The sequence below is a fragment of the Odocoileus virginianus genome, chromosome 10 (genome assembly GCF_023699985.2).
Source record: "Odocoileus virginianus isolate 20LAN1187 ecotype Illinois chromosome 10, Ovbor_1.2, whole genome shotgun sequence".
Taxonomy (NCBI): domain Eukaryota; kingdom Metazoa; phylum Chordata; class Mammalia; order Artiodactyla; family Cervidae; genus Odocoileus; species Odocoileus virginianus.
The window spans coordinates 32,149,499-32,173,068 of record NC_069683.1 but is presented as its reverse complement, the minus strand read 5'-3'; the positions used below and the strand labels follow the sequence as shown (position 1 = coordinate 32,173,068).

The 23,570-nt window shown below is 47.5% G+C and overlaps 1 protein-coding gene across 1 annotated transcript in view; it reads right to left on the bottom strand.

The window, feature by feature from the left end:
- TUB (TUB bipartite transcription factor) overlaps nt 1-22,179 on the bottom strand; it is a 64,375-nt gene extending 42,196 nt beyond the window's left edge. The window contains 3 exon segments of the mRNA XM_070473352.1: nt 21,457-21,504; nt 22,023-22,135; nt 22,138-22,179. Of these exon segments, the coding sequence (XP_070329453.1) occupies nt 21,457-21,504; nt 22,023-22,135; nt 22,138-22,179 (203 nt within the window).
- Between the last annotated feature and the right edge of the window lie 1,391 nt (nt 22,180-23,570).

The window sequence follows — 23,570 nt, the reverse complement described above, 5'->3', positions numbered from 1 at the left end:
TCCAGGGCTTTGCCAGCGCACATGCTGCCCCCTCCCCTCCCCCAGCCCCTCCCCCCGGGCCCTCCTGCTGAGGGCAGATGCCCACCTGAGACACACATGGCCCTGCTCTAGAAGCTAAAAGAGGCAAAAGGAGAGAAACTGGCATTTGTTAAGAAACAACTGTCTGTGCTGAGCACTTTCCTTTCTAATTCAATTCTTTTGAATTCCTCTGTAATTCCACCACCCTATAATGAATATTCCCATTTTACAGAAGAGGAAGTAGAGGGTGGGAGATGGTAAATTAAGGTGACACAGAAACACACAGCACCAGGATCAGACCAGGTTATCCAAATCTGAATCCTCATTTCTGCTGCACCAAGCCACTTCTCAGCTCTGTCTAGTTGCCATTTGGGGGTCCTGGGGCCATGTCTCCCCTGTCCATGATCACCTGTTTCAGCCCTATCCAAGCCCTGGGTCCATGAGCATCAGGCCAGGAATGAGAGGGAAAGGAGATTCGCTTCCGGCCCAAAGGCCAGAGGACCCAGAGCCCAGGACAGCTCCCAGCTCCCCCGCCTCAGCCCCATGTCCATAAGCCAGGCCTTCCCTCAGTATATCCAAACTCATGTGCTGGGCTGGAACACTGATCCCTGGCCAGCTTTTGCCAATTCCCCTCCAAGAGGCCGGCCCTTGTTGTCCGTATCACACACTGGCCCTGTGTCCTCCCCTCCCCCAGCATCCTGCTTCATCACAGACAGGCCCTTGGTACAGGAACTCCTAGATGCCCTTGGCTTACAAACTGCCCTGTAACTCCATCCTACCCGGGACACCCTTGGATATCCATGTGTGACTCTGTGTTCTCAAATTTTCTCAGCACTTTTCACTGTGACTGCCAGCCTCACACTCTAGTTTCCGCTGCCCACCAGTCAGGTCTGCTTGGACTCCTCCCTCACTCCAGCCTGTTCACTCTGAGATCCCAGGGTGTCCTGTGGCCCTGCCCACAATGACCACACTACTCAGTTGCCATCACCGGGTTTCATGCCCTCGAACCTCACAGTCTCTGTCTTGAAAGCCCCTTACATCACTGGCAAGCCCTCCCGACATTATCTGCAGGCTGCAGTGCTAGACCTTGATGTGGGTTCAAGGCTCCCTAAGACTGTCCCAAACTCGTCAAGCCTGAAGCTCAGCCAAGGCATGGCAGCCCAGATCTTACAAACGTTCCTGGCCTTACCCAGATGGCCTCGCTGGCCACAGTCAAAGCCCTGCCTTGATAGGCAGTGGACAAATTCCTGGTGTAGCTCCCCAGTGGTGGCTGAGATCAAACAACAGGCAAGTAGATTACAAAGCCCAGAGTTTAACCCCAGGACCACAACCACAAGCACAACATGGTAACCTAGGCACCCAGAAGGCCACAGCTGGTACAGGCAGCTATGAGTCACTCATCACTCAGCCTCAGAGCAAGTGGAACTGTGGTCCAGGTGCCCTACCAGAGGGGGCAGAAAGATGAAGTCTAGAAAACCAACATTTTCCATTTCTCAGTCCTAGTCTAGCTCTTTGATTCAGGACTGATCCCACCATAATCCCTGCCTATCAGGTACATAGGGTCCTTCAGAGAATGCCCAGCTCCACCGGTCATTATGGGAATACATATGGGAACAACTTTACAGCACCATTCCTAACCAATATGGCAAGACAGGAAAAGTCAAAACAAAATAAAACAGACTTGTGAATGCCAGCAAGGAGGGAGGGTGGGGGAGGGATGGTTTGGGATCTGGGATTAGCAGATTCAAACTATCATACATAGAATGGATAAACATCATGGTCCTACTGTACAGCACAGGGAACTATGTTCATTATCTTGCAAAAGACCATAATGGAAAAGAATATGAGAAAGAATATATATATATATATATATATATATATATATATACACACACACACATAAAACTGAATCACTCTGTGGTACAGCAGAAAAGAACACAACATTGTAAATGAATTATACTTCAATAAAATAAATTTTAAAAATAAATAAAAATAAAAAACAAACAAAAAACCCCAAAACATCTCCAAACAAATAAAAACAATGAACCTTACTACTGGAGGGCTGTGTAGACTGGCCATACATAATCGGTATCATGGTAAACGGGTTCAATATTTCCAGAGAACTATCTAGTAATATGTGACAAGAACTATAAAATTGTGCACGTCCTTTGACCTAGTGATTCCACTCGGGGATTGCTTCCCAGTAAAATACTAAGAAAGTAATTTGTACAGAGATATTCATAGCAGTGATATTTATAATAGCAAGAAATTGGAAAGGGCCCAAAGGTTCAGCCCTTGGGAAGTGACTCAGCAAACTGGGTCGAGTGAGCAGCTTAGAGGCTCAGCAGCCAGGAGGTGTGGACGTGCCTGGGGTCAGGGAAATGAACGTGCAGCACCGGGCAGGCCAGATGGGAGGCGGCCCAGCTCACAGCACCTCAGACTCCAGCTCCACCATGCAAACATTCAGTTAGTTACTTCGTGTTACTTTCACATTGATTCAGTGAAGTCAGTAACCTTCACGTTAATCAGGAGAGCTTTTAAAGGTCATTTTTCAAAAGACATTAAACATACTAAAAAATGAACTCTACTGACAAAATTCCATAATGATCCTTGGGCATGCTCGCCTTCCAAGACAACCTCTCTTGAACCTCCTTTCTCCAGTTTCTCTGCTGAAGGAGTCAGGCTCACCCTGGGGACCGGATGGGGGCAGTGCGAGAGCTGGTGTGGACCTGGGTGCCCTGGGCCCTGAGCAGGCTGTGAGGACCACAAGACTAGGCATGAGGCTCCAGACACTGAGGTGCAGGAATCCCATTCTTTCAGGCGTCATCCTTCTCTTCCTTAGTCTTTTTCCCTCAAGGGCCCACCACATGCACCATTCTTTCTCCTCTGGGCCTCAGGAAGAGGTTCTGAAGAGGTCTTCCACCCTTCACATGAGATTCTGGGTGACCATAATGTCTCTAAGAGTCAAAGCATGATTATCTTCTGCTGGCACTGTGGGCAGTGGCCTGCCTGTGGTAGGACTGGGCCGGGATATGAGTCCTCACCCAGCTACAGTGCTCCATCAGAATCACCTGAGGGGCTTTCAAAAACTAGATTCCTGGGCCCCAACCAAAACTCTGTGGGGGTAGGGCCTGGGAACATGTATAAAGGGCCTGGAACATGTATAAACTCTCCAAAGGTCTGTATGAGGCAAATCACTGTCCTAGCGCCTCTCATGCCTAAGAAAGAAGTCACGGGCCTGTCTTCCTGGGTTCACGTGGCTCTTATCTGGACCAAAGGCCAGCTTGCAGTCGGCAGTCACAGCAGAGACCATAGCCTCCCCACCCCACACGACCCTCAAGGGAAAGCCCTAGCACAGTAGCCTAGGACGCCTCAGAGGGTCCTCCACAGGCCCCTGAAGTAGGAACTAGGCTCCTTAGCTGTCCACAGACTAGTTCCCCACCCCCAGCCTTGGCCACAGCACCGCACATCGCTGACACCAGCAGCCCCCCACCCCGGCTATCCGGGCTGCCGCAAGCAGCTACAGCTGCTCCTGGTCCACTCCCACGTCCCAGGGTGGGGCAGAGGGGCCTACAGCCCCACCCACCCAGGCCATACTTACGGAGTCATTTTATAAAGCTGCGTCCTCCTCTCAAACAGTGACCCTCCCCAGGCCCAGGGCCACACCCCAGCCACGGGCGTGGCCTGGGCAGACTCGGTCTCAATGCCCCCTGTCTCCACGACTCTCTTCAGCTTCACATTGGTGCTTGAGTCCCCCAGCCTGTTGTCAGAAACACCGAGAGTCGTCACCCCGCCCGCATCCAACCACCCTGCCAAGTGGCAACTGATGAAGTGGCCTCCATGGTCCTGGGGAACCCAGAAAGCAGAGGAGGGATAAGGAGGGGGTGTGGGGCTCATCCCAGGGGTCCTGGAGCAAGCTTCTGAGCCCTAGCTAGGACACTGAGGGGGTGACAGGGAGGAGGCCACTTCTGCTGAGCTCTTCCTCCAAACTGTTCCCAAGGTAGCAGGAGACCTGGGGACCCTGGAGCTCCCCAAAGGCACAGTCTTCAAGCCTGGGATCCTGGGGCCCAGTGTGGCCTGGTCTGGGGCATCTGGATGCCTTAGGAGGTGGGGGCAGGGGCAGTACCACCTTCCCAGCAATGGGAGGGTGGTGCATACTGGGCCATGAGCTTGGGCTGAAGAAGGAAGGGGCAAACAGGCCCCTCCCAGATGACCACCTCATGGCAGGATCCCAGAGCCAAGGTGTGGGCAGGGGCCTTCCACAGCTCAGGGGCCCTGCCTGGAGAGAGGGAAGCCAGGCATGGGCTTCTCGGGGATGTGAGGGCACACAGATTTGAAGGGTCTGAGTTTTCCCTAGGGGGCACTGTTAGGGACATTTCTGCTCCCGTCTCTGACCCCTGCTCATCTCCCTCCTGCACACAGGTCTAGGTCCAGCCTCCCTCCAGTTTGCTGACAGTGCCCAGCTTTGAGGGGCACTGGGGGGCAGCTGGGTGAGGTGGGGAAGTCTTAACCAGCAGAGGTCTCTAGCACTCAATGGGCATCATCATGAAGACCAGACTTTATGGAGAACCCAGGTGTTTTCCATCCTGTTCAGAGAATCTTTGTTCTGTCTTTACAGTGACACTAGACAGATAATCAAGGGGCATGGAGGCCCTTTGCTGCTTCACAACCAACCTCACACTGTGTTGTCCCCAGAAGCTGTGGGGAAGGGCCAGTGTCACACAGACCCCCACGGGGGAGAACTGATGGTCGGGGCTAGCAACCCACTGGCCAGGAGGAGGGAGTAAGTTGAGCTGCTGAAATTGCCCACAGCCACGCAAAGTCTTGGGTAAGCACGGGCATGACCACGCCTGCGCTACATGGGAAAACAGGCATCAAGACTCACACAGCATCTGAGTGAGGCTATTTCGTTTTCTCATCGTGTTTTATTACCCTTCAGTCTCCATAGTGTCTGTGTGGATAAGGCTTCACAGACTCGGGATTCTCTTACCCAGTGGTTCTAGGTGGAAACCAACACAGAAACCACAAAAGCTCTGGATGAAGCTGTGGGAGGCCAAGGACTGGTGTGCCTCACCCTCAGCCTCTCCCTCCCACTCCTAGGATGCCCTAGAGTTAGTTCTGGGTGACCCTGCGGCTTCAAATGTCATGTGAAAACCACTGGTCTGGTCCAACCTCCCCATTTTCAAATAAAGAAGCTGAGGCCCAGAGTGGGTAGTGATTTGCCAAAGTTCACACAGCAAGTTGGCAATAGAACTAGGACTGGAGCTAGAACTGAGACCCTGAGACTCCTAAGTGCTGTGACCTCCAGCTCTTGTGGAAGGCAGTCACCTGCTCATGGTTCTGAACTACTCCAGCCTTCTCCAGCCCCGTCTCTGGCTCTCTTGAATGGAGGGACTGGTGTCTGGGTCACCTCTTCCAGAAATGAGACCAAGTCAGGCACCTGAGCTCCTGGCCCTTCAGGACTGGATCCAGACACCTGTTCAGAGGCTCTTCTCATTGTGTGTTCTCCCAGGGAACTTCTCCAATCCCACCCCAGCCCCCCACCTACTTTCTGGGGCTCCCAATCTACCTCCTGCGGGTTCCCTTGAGCTCCAAGTGTCTTGGGCCCCCTCCAGAAGCACCCCAGCTCTCCAGGTCCAGAACTGAACTCATCTCACTCCAGACCTGCTCCTCCTCCTGTGTTTCCTGGCACCATGAATGGCCCTGCCATCTACCCATTCACCCCCAAACACTCAGATGCCTCGCCCTAGTCCTTCACCTGGCCCTGTGAGTTCAACCTTCAAGGCCCTCCTGCAGGTCCCTCTCCTCTGTCCCCCATGCTTCTGTCTGGGTTGAGGCCTCAGGTGACTCCAGCCTCCTTCCAGAATCCTGACCTCCAGTCCTGCCAGCTCTAAGGGCACCATACTTTTCCAAAGTCAATCTGAGCACATCACTTCTCTGCTAACCAGGACCTTTCGACAGCCCCTCATTCCACAGGACAGAATCCAAACCCCTTGTGAGGCTGTGTGAGCTGCCCCCTCTGCCTCCTGCTTCTCCCCTCGCCCTCCCCTCCAGGCTGGCCCACCTCCACTTTGCTCCAGCCCCCTCTCCCCTCCGCTGCCCCCATCAAGTCTCATTCCAGATTTCCCAGCATGACTTCGTCTTTCTCATCCCTCTGCCTCTGCACAGATCTGCACCCCCTTCTCTCCCCATATCAAGACTTCTCCAAGTGTAGCCTGAGGGTCACCCGCCCCGCCACACCCAAGTACCTTGCAGACTCCTGGGCACCAGACTGCCCAGACCTCCTGAAAGAGCCTCCGCCTGTTTAACAGAGAGCCCATGGGTACCGTGCACCCAGTACTGAGAAGCGTCTGTATCAGGACAGCTTGTCCCGGCTTCCCTCCTTCTCCAGCTGGGTGAGGGGTCTCCTTTCTGCCCCATGCTCTCAAGGGAGTGGCTGGCTGGGACTGGGTGTTTCCTCCCCTGGGCTGTAAGTTCCATGTAGGCAGGGACCATGTCCTCCTGTTCCTTGGGAATGCCCAGCACCTGGCAGAGAAGGGGCTTAGGTAGCTATTGCTGAATAAATGGGGCCACCAGGTGAGCCCCAAAGCCCAGGAGCAGGAGGAGGTGGTGAGCTGCTGCAGCTTGTCTGGAAATCTGAGAAGTGGCTCCCAGTGTCTCTGAGGTTGCACCTGCCCTCTTCCCCTCACCTCGTGCACAATAAGGGAGACGTGTGTGGAGGGGGCAGAACCTACTGAGAGCTCCAACCAGCGATGCTTAACACCCGGCTCTCCAGAAAATGTCTGCATGCCTACATACATAAGCTTATCATAAATTTTGCTGATATAAAGGATGTACAGCACATAGTTTACAAATAAAAATTCCATATAGCCAGTTGATGTCCCCCAAATCAATGCATTCATTGATTTCCACTTTCCTCATTAGCTGGAGCCAACCTGTGGCTACAGTGACAAACAGGTAGAGTTCTGATGTGCATGTTGGTTGATATTTTTCTTTAACAAGTAAGATGGTGAAACAACGAAGATGTGTCAAAACGTCAGCCGTTCACCAGTGATTTGAGTGACTTCTTTGCTGAATTGGTAAACAGCTTTTGAATACTTAAAAAAAAATTGTTCAATAGTTAGTGCTGTTGACAATGAAGCAGCCACAGACATTTCAAACTTGAAAATCTGATCCACACTCACAAAACTGTTTTCCATCCCTTTCTGAAGTCTAGACCATCAACAAAAGAATAAACCAAGTCTAAATTGTAGCATCTGCTCACTTCTGGGGAAAGAATACTTGGGATTCTGAGACGTGATTGAATGTGGAGTCAGGAACAGTGCAAGGCAGTGCCTCACAACAGACCAGCCACAGAGTGGCTGGTGAAGATGCAGTCCAACATAGGAAAAAAACTTACGAAGTGGGGAGTTTTGAGTATTTATCACCTTTTTTAAAAACATAATTTAATTTTACATTTACATTGTTTGTCAATAACAGCTATATTTACCAGCTGGCTTACAAAATGTTTTCTTTATTGTATAATTGATCCTCCTGGCGTGTGGGAGCCAGCTCCAGGAAAACAACCCTAAGGGACTGAACGTGACCGGCCATAACCCACCAGCACCAGGCCACCAGAGGGGCCACTCTCCCCTCAACCCTCAAGAGCCTGGGTTGTGAGCTGCTAGGCATATGGCCATGTTTATTTCCCTACGTGAGCTTCAGCTTCCTCAACTTGGAGAAGGAAGACCACGGCCACCAATGCCTGTCCCTTCTTCATACACACTCCGCATTCTCACATGCTAGTTCATTTTCATTACTCCTCCGACACACACTATCTGGGATACACCATGCAGGCGGTTTGGATCCACATATAGCCCTCCCCCTCCCAAGCCACATGTAACAACATGCCAGCTCTTCCGGCACAGTCAGGCTCACGTGTGTAGAGCTGCCTCCCACACGCCACCTCAGACACTCCACGAACATATTTTGCCTCCAGCTCTATTGCACATACACCCACTATCCATACACCCAACTGTCACACACAATACCCACACATGCATATGTACTTGAAATTCCTTCATGTACTTCATATGTGCATACCCTCCAACAAAGACCTGTCAGCCTCCTACTCAAGGCCTTTCACACATCAATGGATACCATACCAGCCCATCACATGCTTCCACTGTTCCAGACACACCACACACACTTCCTTCCCCACCGCACATACACACACAGACCACGCACACATGTACACCATCCCCTGCCGCATCTCTTCCCATGATCACTTAGCACGGGCATTCACACCAGCCACTTCACACACACAGCTCATACTTCAGGCATGCTCATATCACCCCCACATTCCAAGGCAGGAGACTCCCCCAACCCCTGCCAGAACTCTAAGCCCACCTCCCAGATCAATCATGAGGGTGACCCTGACAGCAAGGGGTGGGAAAGCTGGAGGGAGCATCCCTGGGGTCACATCTCCATTCCCGGAGGTCAGGTCTCCCTGGGGCACACGAAGACGAGTGGGGACAGGGAAAGGATGGACAAGTGCTGCTCGCTCAACACTTCTGGGTCCTTCTGACCCAGCCTCGGGCGCCACGGGGGGCCTTAGCAGCTCACCACCTTCCTCTCTCCCCAGCACCCCACCTCCCAGATGAAGACACCCCGCCTGCTTCCAGAAGCTCATCCCATGCCTGCCTGGGGAAAGCCTCCCTGGGGCCTGCGGCCCCTGCGCAGGTGCAGTTAGTTCTGGGCTCAGGCTCTCCTGGGCTGGCAGGGAGGGATCAGAGAAGCAGGAAGCTCAGGACCCAGGTGGGCAGTAGCAGGGGGCAAGGCGAGCAGGGAAGTCAGGACTCCCAGCTACAAACTCCACAGATGCTCACAGGACTCACGGGCCTCCCCTTCCTGAGTCTTGTCAGACTGAGGCTGTGAAAGAATCACATGCTGGCCTTCGCTGTCCCAACCCTGAATTCCATCTGAAGGTCAAGCCCTGTCCACTCCTCCTGACCATCACCCTGTGTACTCTTGCACTGTCCTTGCCACCCAGCCCATTATTAACGGACATGAGTCCTGCGGTGACAGGTCAGTTCTCGTCTGTCATCATCCCAGGGTCTGTGTGGCCTGGGTGGGGGCCTCCCTTTGGGCCTTGAGGGAGGAGGAACCAGCGTCCAGCAGATGCCAGCTGGACTCCGGGTCCTATGATGGGCAGATGCTAGCACTTCTGCCTAGAGTGCCTCCAGCTCACTCCAAGAGCAGCCGTGGACACCCCTTCTTACAGCACCACCCAGTGCCAATCTAGAGTACGGCACCAGACCTTAGTAGACAATGATGAGGTGGGTATCTCTCTCTTTAAAAAGTGTTTCCCTCTCTTTCTCTCTCCCCCACCTCTCTCTCTCTCTCTCTCTCTCTCTCTCTCTCACACACACACACACACACACACACACACACACACACCCTAGACTGGTCCCATCCTAATGCAGTCTGTTCTCTCTAGACTCCACATTCTGGTCCTCTCAGAAGATGAAGCCTCTAGGTTTCCATGGCAACAGTAGTTGGCTCCCTGATTACTGAGTTACAATGAGCCCTTCTCTGCATCTAACTTAGGAGGTTTCCAGGGGACACAGGCTGGGAATCTACTCCTGGGCTCCAGATTCACCTTGTGACTAGAGACAAGACCCTACCTCTCAGGCCTCAGGGTCCCCTGGGTTCACTGAGGATGAGGCTACACCCTGATCCTTCAGTTCTGACACACCTACTCCAGTTCTGACACGTTGACTTACATAATTATCTTACACATCAGAAACATCTAGTTACAAATACAAAACAAGAGATTCTAGCCTATTCACATATCCAGAAAAACGTCACAAGAAATGTCTCACATACATGAAAATATACTAAAATTCTAAAAAAACACAAGAAATCTTACCTATACAAAAACTCCTGATTTAAGGAGATGAATCCTCTGTTCCTGTCTGGTATTATAATTTTGGTATTCATGTCTACAAATGAATTTATAGGTTTGATACGTTCTAATCACAAGTGCAGTAGAATTGTTTTAATTGAACAAATATATCCCAAAATTCACCTGGAAAAAATAAGCCAATTTTCCCAAGATATCAAAGAAAAATTTATAAAAGAACGAGAATAAGAAGGCACTCGCCATACCAGTTCTCAAACTGTACTAAAACTCTGAAATAACCAAAACAGTGGTACTGGCTCGAGAATGACCAAACAGACAAATGCAGTGTGGAAAGAGACCCATGTCTGTAGAGGAAATTGGTTTATGATAAAGATGGCCTTTCAAAAGGCTGAAGAAATGTTGCACTATTTGCCAAATGGTTTAGAGATCAACTTGCTATCTGGGGGAAAACAGTGTATCCCTACTTCATATCAGACACAAAAACAAATAACAGATGGATTAAGGTTTATGTAAAACGGAAAACATTTCTACAAGGAAAAAATATTAGACAATACTGTTCTAATCATGCATAGAGAGTAGAGGAGCTGCTCTAAGCAAGTTCCTAAATCCAGAAGCCAAACTGATTTTATAAGGTTTGAAATAGCAGTCTTCTCATATGGCAAGAGATACTGTAACTGAAGTGAGTGCAAAGTTGGTGGTCATCCAAGGGGGTGGCGTGTCATCTACTGTCATATATGGCTGAATGATGCTCTTTCCGGAAGAAATGTCTGACACTGATGTATCAGAGACTGTTAAAGACATTCACTCTTTTGAGCCATTAATCTCACATCTCTGAAGCTATTCTAAGAAAGTAATCTAAGTGAGCATGGAAATTTACAATAAGGATGTTCATCATTGAGAATTCAGAAACTATTGCAATAACCAAAACAGGAGAGTGATTAAATTTCAGTAAGTCCATTAAAAAAAGCTCTATTCTAGAGATACTAAAAGTTTTAAGTGTTAAATGATATGGGAAGACATGCTACAAGAAAACTTTAGATGTCAGTCTACACAACTTTGTGAAAAGGATATATGTGCCCATGAACATAAATAATTGTCTTGTGTGTAGATTCAATCTGTTTATTTTTTTTTTCAGATAATTCCCAGGAAGATTTTTTTTCCTAAAGCATCTAAAGAAAATTTAAATCCATTTTTCAATTAACAAACAACTTCTGCATAGCAGCACAAAACAAAACCACCTTATTTCTAGAATTCGCTCTGCTGTGTCCACAATTTGACTTCTACTTCACTCTGCAAAGCTTCTACTGTTCTCATGGGAATGACAGTAACTTGTTCTGGGCACTGGCTACCCAAGGCTTCCCTCTCTCAGACTGAATTTAAGTTTCTCCTTTGTCACAATAACTTTTCTTTGAAGAATATTAGTGCAAAGTTTATAAAATTGCATCCCCCACTCCCAAAGATACAAATGCTGTCAGTAAAGCAAGTGAAAATTAAGTGGTTGAGAGAAGCACAGAATAAAGGGCTAAGAGATGGAACAATAGCAAAATATATATTTTCTTTAAGGTCTGAAAGTCAGACAGCATTTATTTTTAATTGACAAACTTCACTGAAGGGAAAAACAACATAGTACTTTACTCTGATTTTTATGTTTACTTTATCAGATTTTTCTTTTGTTTATGGTTTGGCCTTACCCCTCCTCTCTTTCTTTTTCTGTTTTTCTTTTTAAATGAACTAAGGGTTGCCAGAGGTGAACACAAAGTAAAAGATTAAAAAGAAATACATGAAGGGTGGGAATTCCCTGGTGGTCCAGTAGTTAGGACTCGGTGCTTTCATTTCTATGGGCTCAGATTCAATCCTTGGTCAAGGAATGAAGATCCCATAAGCCGCAAGTTGTAGCCAAGAAAACCAAAAACCATGAAGGAAAAGATGCTCAACTTCAGTATTCACCAAGGAAATGCAAAGGAAAACCACAATACCACACACTATGCACTCACCGGGATGGCTAAAATAAAAGACAGTTTTGGTGAGGATGTGGCACAAGCAGAACTCATACTGCTGGGAAATGTGCATCTGTAGCACCATTTTGGAAAACGTGGGCAGCATCTGCTAGAGCTGAATGTAAAACTCAGCAGTTCCACTTCTAGGTACATACCTCACAGGCATGCAAACACACGTGCAGCAAGAGAAAGGTACAAGAAGGTTCATAACAGCACTAGTCACTGCTGCCAAACACCTTCAACTCCCTAAATGCCATCAACATTAAAATGGACACATAAACTGTGTTACAGTCACACAAATACTATACAGAAGCAATAAATGAACTACTATACAAGCTTAACACAGGTGAAGCTCACAAATATAATATCCAGCAAAATAAGCCAGATTCAAAGAGGAGATAAGAAATTATCCATTTATTTAAATATCAACCATAGGCAAAATTATACGGTTCATGGGGTTCTCACAGCAAGAATACAGATGCTGGGAAAAATTGAAGGCAGAAGGAGAAGAGGGCAACAGAGGATGAGATTATTGGATTGCATCACTGATCCAATGGACATGAGTTTGTGCCAACTCCGGGAGATGGTGAGGGACAGGGAGGCCTGGTGTGCTACAGTCCATGGGGTCACAAGGAGTCAGACATGACTTGATGACTGAACAACATTAGGCAAAATTACCTAGTAATGTTAGAAGTCGGTTTAACTGCTTTGGGTTTCCCTGGTGGCTCAGCTGGTAAAGAATTCGCCTGCAATGCAGGAGACTGGGTTCGATCCCTGGGTTGGGAAGATCCCCTGGAGAAGGGGAAGGCTACCCACTCCAGTATTCTGGCCTGGAGAATTACAGTCCATGGGGTCACAGAGAGCTGGACACGACTGAGCAACTTTCACTGTCAATTGCTTTGGAGGGAGAAGTTACCAGAAAGCAATTCAAAGGGAGTTTCTTGAGTGCTCTTGATGTTTTGTTCCTTGGTCTGGGTTTTGTTAACATAACTGTGTTCAGCCATGAAAATTCATTATAAGCTGTGTCCCTAATAGTTGTGCATTTTTATGTGTACAAATATACACTTCAAAAAAGTTTAAAAAGAGAAGTAAATCAAAATGTTAACAGGAGTTGCCTCTAGGTGTTAGGATTATAGATAACCTTATGGTCCTTCTTTACATTGTTTTATGTATTCCAAACTTACTACAAGGTTTTCTAATATTATTTTACAATATATGTTCATACCACATGATGACATCATGTTTCTAAAAGGCATTGTAAAGTTGGTCTGGGAAAGAGCCCCCACTTCTTTTCCTAAGGAGTATCCATTTCCTCTTTCCTGAGCCTGGGCCAGTGGCTTCCAAACCAGTCTAGACATCAGAGTCACCTGGGGAGCTGTTTAAAAATTCAGATTCCTGTGCCTCCTCCCTGAGGTTCTGGTTTAGTTGGTCTAGGATGGGTTCCAAGGGACTAGGACGACGCACCACAGTGTCTGAACTGACGAAGTGTCATGTCTCCCTACTGGACAGGGGCTGGGAGAAACTGCCTGGGGCACAGGTAGTCCCCTTGGAGAGTGCTGTGAAGTGGGGACCAAGCCCTAGGGTTTGGGAGTTTCCTGGGAGAGCGAGAGCCTGGAGAGCCCAAGGCAGCCCCTGCTTCAGCCGGGCTCGAGAGGGGAGCACAGCAAAGCCCTTAAGAGCACAGATACGGCGTCAAATAGACAGGGGCTCAAATCCGGCTTTGTGATGCGCTCTGTGACCCTGGGCAGATCTTTCTGAGCCTTAGTTATATCACAGGGATTCTAACACCTATTTCACTGAATTATGAATATTAAATAAAGCAATTTATATAAAGCACTTAACACAAAACCTGGCATGCAGTAGGATTACAATGTTAATAGTGATGATATATACTATATGTGAGCATTACTTAACACTTAATACTTATAGAACTACTACATTTAATTGAATATTATATTTAATATTATACATATATAATAGATATTTATTAACATTGTGTATGGATACTCAAAATTATGGAAAGTCTGATGTTCTGATGATTGTTTTAGGAGCTATACCTTTACCTATTGTGGTCCCCTTTTGTAGACACTATATATCAAAATATTCATTCATTCATTCAATAATGGTTTGAAAGCTTGCCTCACTACTTATATGACAATATGACCTAGACCAATTTACTTAACCACTCTGTGTCCCAGTTTCTTCACCTCATATTGTGAATGACAACAGTACCCACCTCATAGGGTAGTTGCGACTTTTTATGAGTTAATATATGTAAGTGGCTTAGCACTGTAAGTCCTCAGGGTTTAGCACACTAAGTCCTCAGGAAATGTCAGTTATTATTGTCCAGTCAACGTTTATTGAGTGCTTACTGTGTACATACACTACAGGCTGAGGACAGAACAGTGGGAAAAAACAGACACAGCCCCTGCCTTCATGGAGCTTGTAATCGAACAACAGTAAAGTATATAAACCAATTTTTAAATGGATGAGAGAATGGGACCGTTCTTAGCAGAGTTACATGGCATGGTAGTAAGACCTCAAGCAGAACATGAAAAAGACTATACCAAGATACTTCATCATCAAACTGTCGAAAGCCAAGGATAAAGAGAAAATCCTAAAAGCAGCCAGAAAAATGGATGGGGTGGCAGATACTGCAAACAGGAACAAAGAAAAAAATGGCAGAGGATTTTCTCAATCTGACAAGGAGCATCTTATGAAAAACCAGACTAACATCACACATAAAAGTGAAAGGCTGAATGCATTCCCAATAGGATCAAAACAAATCTATTCAACACTGTACTGGAGGTTCTAGCCAAGATGAATAGGCAAGAAAATGAAATTAAGGCTCCAGATTAGAAAGGAAGAAGTAAAATTATCTCTATTCACAAATGACATGACTTTGTATAAAGAAAATCTACGGGATCTACTAAAAACCATAGAACTAATAAACAAGTTCAGCAAGCTTGCAGGATACAAGACCAGTATACAAAATTTGTAACATTTCTATACACTTACAGTGAATGATCCAAAAAATGAAATTAAGAATAACTCAATTTACAAAGGCATCAAAAAATACTTAACAATGAATTTTTTTAAAAACAAGTACAGATTGTTCATTGAAAACCACAAACTTCTTTCAAAGAAATTAAAGAAGACCTAAATAAATTAAAAGATATCTTGTGTTTATGGATCAGAGGATTCAGTGTTGTTAAGATAGCAATACTCCTCAAATTGACCTACAGATTCAACACAATCCCCAATCAAAATACCAGCTGGTTTCTTTGTAGAAATTAACAAACTGGTCCTAAAGTTCATATAGAAATTTAAAAAAAAAAAAAAAAAAGAAATTCAAGGGACCCAGTACACAGCCAAAACAATTTTGAAAAAAGACAAATTTGGAGAGCTCATACTTCCTAATTTCAAAACTTACTATGAAACCACAGTAATCAAGACTGTATAAGGCCAGACTCATAAATCAACACAGTAGAACTGAGAGTCCAGAAATAAACTCACATTTACAGTCAGTTGATTTTTGGCAAGGATGCCAAGACTGCTCAATAGGAGAAAAATTAGTTTTTTCAGCAAATGATACTGGGAAAAACTAAATATCCAAAATGAGAAAAACCTGGGATCCCTCTACCTCACAATATATACAAAAACTAACTCAAAATTAATGAAAGACCTTAGTGTAAGAGCTAACACTATAAAACTCTCAGAGGAAAACATAAATCTTTGTGACCTTGTATTAAGCAATTAGATATGACTCCAAAAGCACAAGCAACAGCAGCAGCAAAACAAGAGATAAATTAGATTTCATCAAAATTCAAAACTTTTGTGTTGTAAAGGACACCATTAATAAAGTGAAAAGCAATCCAAAGAATGACATAAAATATTTGCAAATCATTATCTCATTAAGGATTTTCATCTAGAATACAAAAAGAATGTTGACAACTGAGTAACAATAGTCCATTTAAAAATGAGCAAAGGATTTGAATAGACATTTTTCCAAGGAAGACACATAAATGGCCTATGGGCACATTATCACTCATTATTAGTCATTAGGGAGAGATAAGTCAAAACCACAATGAGATACCACTTTAGACTCACTAGGATGATTATTTAGTCAATACCACAGCTAAAAGATGTATTGGCAGGAAAGTGGAGAAACTAGATCTCTTATACATACACTACTGGTGGGAATGTGAATTGGTTCAGCCACTTTGGAAAATAGCCTGGCAGTTGCTCAAAAGGTGGAACATACAGTCTTCCAAAAGTTCTACTACTAGGCATGTACCCAAGAGAAATGAAGCATGTCTGCAAATATTCACAGCAGCATCATTCATAATAGCTAAAAAGTGGAAAAATGTGAATGTCCATCAACCAATGAATGGATAAACAAATGTGGTAAATCCAGATAATGGAATATCATTTGGCAATGAAAAGAAATGCAGTATTGAGACATGATACAACATGGATGAACCTTGAACACTTGTGATATGTTTGAAAGAAGCCAGTCACAAAAGGCCACTTATGATTCCATTTATACGAAATATCCACAACAGGCAAATCTACAGACACAGAAAGTAAATCAGCAGTTGTGCAAGGCTAGGGGTGGGTAGAGGAAAGAGAAATGACTACTAATGGGAATGAGTTTTTTTGGGGAGATGGGGTAAACAAAAATGTTCTAAAATTGATTGTAGTGTTGGTTGCACAACTTAAAACACATTGAATTGTATACTATAAACAGGTGAATTATATGGTATGTAAGTTATATCCCCCCAAAGTTGTTTTTTAAAGATAATTCATGGTTTAAAGCAAAAATAATAAACTGATAGTTGGGTTTATAAGTAAAAGAAAAAGGCATGACAACAACAGCTCAAAAGACAAGAAGGGGGAACTGAAGTATACTGTTGTAAGTTTCTTATGATATTCGTGAAGTACTATAACATTTTAAGGTAGACTATGGCAAGTACAAGGTGTATATTGTAAACCCTAGAGCAAGCTTTCTCCTTTGAAGGAAAGCTATGACAAACCTAGACAGGATATTAAAAAGTGGAGATATCACTTTGCCAACAAAGGTCAGTTTACTCAAAGTTATGCTTTTTCCAGTAGCCACTTAGGGATGTGAGAGGTGGACCACAAGGAAGGCTGAACACTGAAGAACTGATGCTTTCAAACTGTGGTGCTAGAGAAGACTCCTGAGAGTCCCTTGGACTGCAAGGAGATCCAACCAGTCCATCCTAAAGATCAGTCCTGAGTGTTCATTGGAAGGACTGATGCTGAAGCCGAAACTCCAATACTCTGGCCACCTGATGCAAAGAGCCAACTCACTGGAAAAGCCCCTGATGCTGGGAAAGACTGAAGTCAGAAGGAGAAGGGGGAGGCAGAGGATGAGATGGTTGGATAGCATCACTGACTCAATGAACATGAGTGTGAGAAACTCCGGGAGACAGAGGAGGACAGGGAGGTCTGGCGTGCTGCAGTCTGTGGGGTCGCAAAGAGTCAGACACGACTGACTGAACAGCAACAGAGCAACCACTAAGAAAAACAAAAATGTGTTACAATAAGCTAAGAACAGAGATAAAATCGAATCATGAGAGACAGCGAATCTCAAAGAAAGTAGGAAAAGAAGAAAAAAGAACAAGTGTGACAAATAGAACACTGACAGCAAGATGGTAGATTTAAATTCAACCATATTATGATAACAGTAAATGTAAATGTTCTAAATATTCCAATTAAAAATTCAAATTTGTCAGAGTGGATAAAAATGGCACAATGATATGATTCCTAAAAGAAACCCACTTTAAAGTCAGAGAGATTAAAAATAAAAGGATGGAAAATGATACACCATGCAAATGCTAATCAACAGAAAGCTGGAGTGACTAAATTAACATCAGATCAATGGAGAAGGCAATGGCAACCCACTCCAGTACTCTTGCCTGGAAAATCCCATGGACGGAGGAGCCTGGTAGGCTGCAGTCCACGGGGTCGAGAAGAGTCAGACATGACTGAGCGACTTCACTTTCACTTTTCACTCTTATGCACTGGAGAAGGAAATGGCAACCCACTCCAGTGTTCTTGCCTGAAGAATCCCAGGGATGGGGTCGCACAGAGTCGGACACAACTGAAGTGACTTAGCAGTAGCAGCAATGGAACTTCAGAACAAGAAGTACTGCGATAGATAAAGAAGGACATTTCTTACTGATGAAGGGGTTAAGTTCTTGAGATGACATAGCAATCTTAAATGTTTATGTACCTATAAAGAAAGCTTCAATACACATGAAGCAAAAACTTATAGAACTAAAAAGAAAAAGTAAAATTAAGGAGAAAGGTCTGAGGAGCAGCTCTAGTCACCAGTGAGAGATGAGGTTGAAGCCAGGGTAATCCATGAGACCACCAGGAACAAGTTTATGGGAGAAAAGAGACCAGGACAGACTCCTGGACCACATCAGCATTTCCAGGATGAATGGAAGAAGAAGATCTCATGAAGAAAACTGAGAAATAATTATCAGGATGGCAGGCGGAAAAGGAGAGTGTGTGGTCATGGAATGCAAGGAAGAGAGCTTCTAAAGGCAGAGCGCGCTCCGTTCTATCAAATGCAGCTGAGAGGTCAACTAGGCACTGAAAGGCTTCAGGGGGATTTACAGCAAGACCCACTGGAGACACAGGATGAGCAGCTCAGGTGGTGAAATGGGGGCAGAAGCCAGGTTGTAGTAGATTAAAGACTCAGCAGCAGGTGGGGAAGTGGAGATAATAAACACTTACTTTGATTTTAATAGGCTTGGCTGAGAGGGCAGGAGAGAGAGGAGGCTATAAAGTCAAAGTACTTCTGTTTCATTTCTTAACTGAGTTACAAATGAAGGAGCCAGGAGAGGAGAGAAGGAATGAGCAACAGAGGGGGGAATTTGGATGGAGAGGCAAGGTGGAGGGTCCCCAGATCTCTTGTGGAGAGGCTAACTGGAAGAGGAACACCCATCTCTCAGTGTGATGGGGGCCAGAGGTATGGATAGGCATGGATGCAGGAATGTTGCCCAGAGCAGAGGTTAAATAAATTTCTTCCTGGGGGTGGGGTTGGGGGCAGGCAGAATGGATCCAGGTATATGTATGGCTGAGTTCCTTTGTGTTCACCTGAAATTATCACAACACTGTTAATCAGCTATACGCCAATATGAAATAAAAAGTTAAAAAAAAAAAAGAAATGTCTTCCTGGCAGATTTTCTTTATAAAGAGAGAGCCTCGGGTGACTGCTAGGAGCAAGAGGGGAAACTGTGGTACAGACAAGCAGAGGGATTATGCTAGAGCTTAGAAACAGCCGAGGGGGCAGTGCAGTGGCCTAGGCCGGAGGACTGCTGGGGGCTCAGGTGAGGCTATGGACCGTGAATTTGGACTAGTGTCCATTCATGAAGGGATTCCCACCCGCCCCCGTTCCTTTTAAGTCAGGACTAAAGAAGACCCAGTCAGTTACCATGTTCCAGGGGTGGTGTGGGAGACTAAGGGGCCAGGTGGTGACTGGTAAACAGCTGAAGCAAGGTCATAGGGTCCAGACTGGATAGGAACAAGGGTGGATTCAGGGCCAGGAAAAAAACTAGGAGGCAGGAGCCTGAAGGTCTCTGTGAACTGATACAGTGGAGCAAAGGGAGCCAATGCCTCGGAGGTACAGAGAGATTAAAGCTTTGGAGATGGAACAGTTTTACATGACGGTAAGATCCCAGTAATGGGTGACTGAAGTAAAGGTGACAGTCAATGAGTTGAGGAAAACAAGAAACTCTGAGGCTAGGGTATGGAGGAATGTCCTCAGGGACGTGGAAGCTCCCAGGATGACTGGGAGAACCTGCAATAAAAACACTGTGACAAGATACCTTTATTCTGGCTATGTCCTTCCATGGCTGGGCCATCAAACTTTATCCTCAATTAAGACTATTGCCAACTTGCAGAGATACATCCCAGAACTCAGCCTTAACACTGAGACTGCCTGGCTCCCTCATCCATGTACTCTCCACCCCGCGAGCCCATACAGGACTGGCTATTGGGAGCAAAATGTCACGCTTGTTGGCACCATCTTGAATAACACAGCTTTAAAGGGATACTAGCAGAGCCTTTCAACACGAAACAGCCAGAGTAGTGGTGGTGGGAGGAGGCCCTGGGTAAAGTAACGAGGTACCTAACCCCAGAAAGAGTCATCCCAGAAACCTGGTATGGCCAGGAGTCCCTGCCAGCCAGGCATCCGCTGTGGATATACAGCCCACAGTAAGCTCAGGGCCTCCATTCACAGGAGGAAAGGTCATAACCAAAGGACCACTCACTCCTAGCAGGCCTCTTGACTGCTACACAGTGAGGCTGGCTCCCAGGCCTGCAGTGCAGAGAAAGACCCATGAGCAGGGCGCCTGGGTTCTAGTCCTGATTCTGCTGTCAACTTGCAGTGTGACCCTGCCCTGAGGCCTCCGTTTTGCTGTTAATCAAAGGGTGATCTCAGAGGTTCTTGTGGCCTTGACAGTGTTTGGGTGGTGGGTGCCAGAGGGGGCCTCTTCAGCTCACATCACTCAAAATGCACCAGCTGCGGAAGACAAATGAGCTGAAGTCCTTGAACCTCATTTGCGTCATACAGCAGAGTCTGCCCCCTGGGGTTCAATCCCTACACCCCTCCTCCTCCCCCACCCCCAGAAACCTCTGAAGTAGGCTCAAGGGACCACGTCTCCTCCCCTGCCTCCCACCTTTCTCTTCATGAGATTTTCTTTATGCTAAAAAGCCAACCTGGTTTTAGGCCGTGTGCAGAAGAGGAGGACAGAGGGCCATAGACCCATGGTTCTCCACAGAGCTCCTCTTTGAGGACAGCTCATCAGAGACCTCATCAGTACCAGGACCAACATCCCAGAGGGTGCAAACCAGAGCCCCAAATGCCCCTCTATGTCTCTGGCCTGGTCCCTGGAAGACCAGATGCATTCTGCAGGTTCCGGGAACCCTCGGCAGCCACATCGCACCTGGGAAGGGGATCCCACATCTGGCCTCACCTCTGAGGCAAGCTCCCTCCTTCACAGGCAGCTGTTCCTGCCTGTCCTCTGGGCTAGGATATATATCCCAGGGGCCCTGCCATCAGCAAAGCACAGAGGAGGCTCTGGTCAGGAGTCCTAGAAAAGACCCATCTCCGGACTGTGAAGACAGGCCTTGGGGACGCCAGCCTACGGCAGGGATAGTGTGGGTCTGAGAACGCCTGGCCGAGTGACCCAGGACAGGCTGGGGAGTGTAGCTCAGGACCCTGGACCCTCTCAGCAGCATCACCAGGCTGGAGTTGGGCAAAAGGACCACAGGAGGGTCCTTTTATCTCCAGGAGGAATAAATCAAGGCCACGACAGCCACAGAGGGCACACTTCCCTTCGGGGTCACACCTTCCTCCGGACTTCATTTCCCACGCACGGAGCCCAGCACAAATGGGGTCCACGGCCACAGAGCTGCCCTCCCCTGCCCACACCCTCCCCGCACAGGCTTCTGCCGGGGGCCTCTCCCCAGCCAACACTCCCTCCTCCCCTGCCAGCTCACCGAGCGATCTCCCTTCCTTCCTTCCAGTACTTCCTCCTGGTTGTTCGCCTGAGGACAAAAAGCAGGGGTGACTCCACGGCCTTGTACTTCACCTCGTCATTCCTGCCCCTGACCTGGCCAGACTGGGCACTCATCAAGGCCTCCTCCAGGGCCTCAGTCCCAGCTGCTTCCGGTGGGAGTTAAGTGGGATCAGCTGGAGGGACTTCCGGCAGGTGCTGGCTCTGTGGGGCCCGGGACAGCAGGCAGGCAGCCCAGAAGGAGGGCGATAATGACCAAAGTCAGCGGAGTGGAGCCCGGGGGCGGGGTGGAGGCCGCAGTGGAGGCAGAGGGCAGGAGCAGAGGCCTCACACCCGTGGTGGAGGATTCCCCTGAGATTTGGGTGAGCAGAGGCGCAAAGGTGCCCATTGACCTGTCCAGAGCCTGAGATTTTGGGAGGGAAGAGCCATGGGAACCCACGTGGTGGGGGAAGGGAGGGCCTTGGGACTGAAAGGGAGGAAGTCATGATGGGGGCCGTGGACACAGGGTGGGGGGTCCATGGGCTAAAGGAGAGGGTGTTGCGTGCTTACCCATCTCTTCGGTGGCCCCGTTTCAGGGGCCCAGATTTCCTGTGTTGCTTTGAATGCTGAGATCCCATGGGCCGGGGAGTGCCTCCTGGGAACAAAATCCCTGTCTTGGCAAAAGGGTGCAAACCCAAAGAGAAAGCAAAGAGGTCCTGGTCCCCATGGCAGCCAGAGGGTGGGGTGAGTTTGAGGTCTGGTCCTGTTCAGGCTGCACACAAAGACCTGGAGCCCGTTGCAATGCTTTATCTCACCAGCTCAGTACTGAAGCTAGCACCAGTCACCTGGGTGTCTTTCTCCATCACCGTGGCAACAGTCAGGCTAACAGCCGCCATCACTGATTCATTAGGACATGGAAACCCTCTCTGCTGGTCTCCCTCCCAAACCCTTCAGGGCAGACTGAATCCTCAAGTTCTCAGTGGCCGTGCCACTGACAGACATGCAAGTGTTTGTTTCCATGACAACACAGAGACCATGTATCCCTGCATTTGTGGTTACTATGGCAACTCTGGCAGATCCAGGTACATTAAGGACAAAGACCTCATCTGGGGGAACCACAGTCAGACACATTCACTGATGTCCTCTCTGTGGTCAGCCCTGGCCTAGGGGTCAGTGGCAGACCCTGCTATGGGACACACACAGTGTGCCTTTGAGGAACTGCTGGGGGATCTAAGTTTCCTAGTCTGTGTCCTCAGCCTCTTGTCCTCTCACTCCACCTAGAGTGTACCGAGTGATCTTATCCCCTCACAGGGCTTCAAGTCCCACCGCCCTGCCATAAAGAACATCCATGCCTGCATCATGGGTTCACCTCCTCCTAAGCTCCAAACCCTTTCGTCTACTTGCTCTCTGGACACATCCCCCTGGATGTCCTGCAAAACCTCACACTGAGGTACACAGCTTGCGACTTCCTGTGACTCTGAGCACTTGTTCTATATGTTCTCTCTGTGAGTGACACATCCAGCCCCCCAGGTGCGGTCATCGCTTCCTCTTTTCCCTGTCCACATTCCTCGACCAATGCAGACAAGCATCAAGCCCTTCTGAGGTTACTGACCCAGTATCACTCAGTTCCCCATTCCCCCTTGCCTGGACCCCCATCCTCTGTAAGGCCTCCTCGTCTGCTGCCCAGATCTAGGCATCAGGATGGCATCTGCTTCCAACTTCTCTCAAATCCATCCTCCAACTAGCACCAGAGTGAGCATTCTAATCTGTGGGTTTTATTTATTTTTCCTCCCAGTTAGGTTGCCCTCCGAGATTCGAAAATGTCCCCCAGACCCGCCAGTGAGAGGGTTTCCTGGTGTTTGGAAACTTCCTCTATTAAGACTCCCTTCCCGGGACGGGTCTCCGTCCCTAACTCTTTTGTCTCTCTTTTTAGCTTTTATATTTGGTCCTACCTCCTTTCGAAGACAATGGGCTGCTTTTCTGGGTGTCTGAAGTCCTCTGTTAGCGATCAGAAGTTGTTTTGTGGAGTTTGCTCAGCGTTCAAATGTTCTTTTGATGAATTTGTAGGGGAGAAAATGGTCGCCCCGTCCTATTCCTCCGCCATCTTAGTTCCCTCCT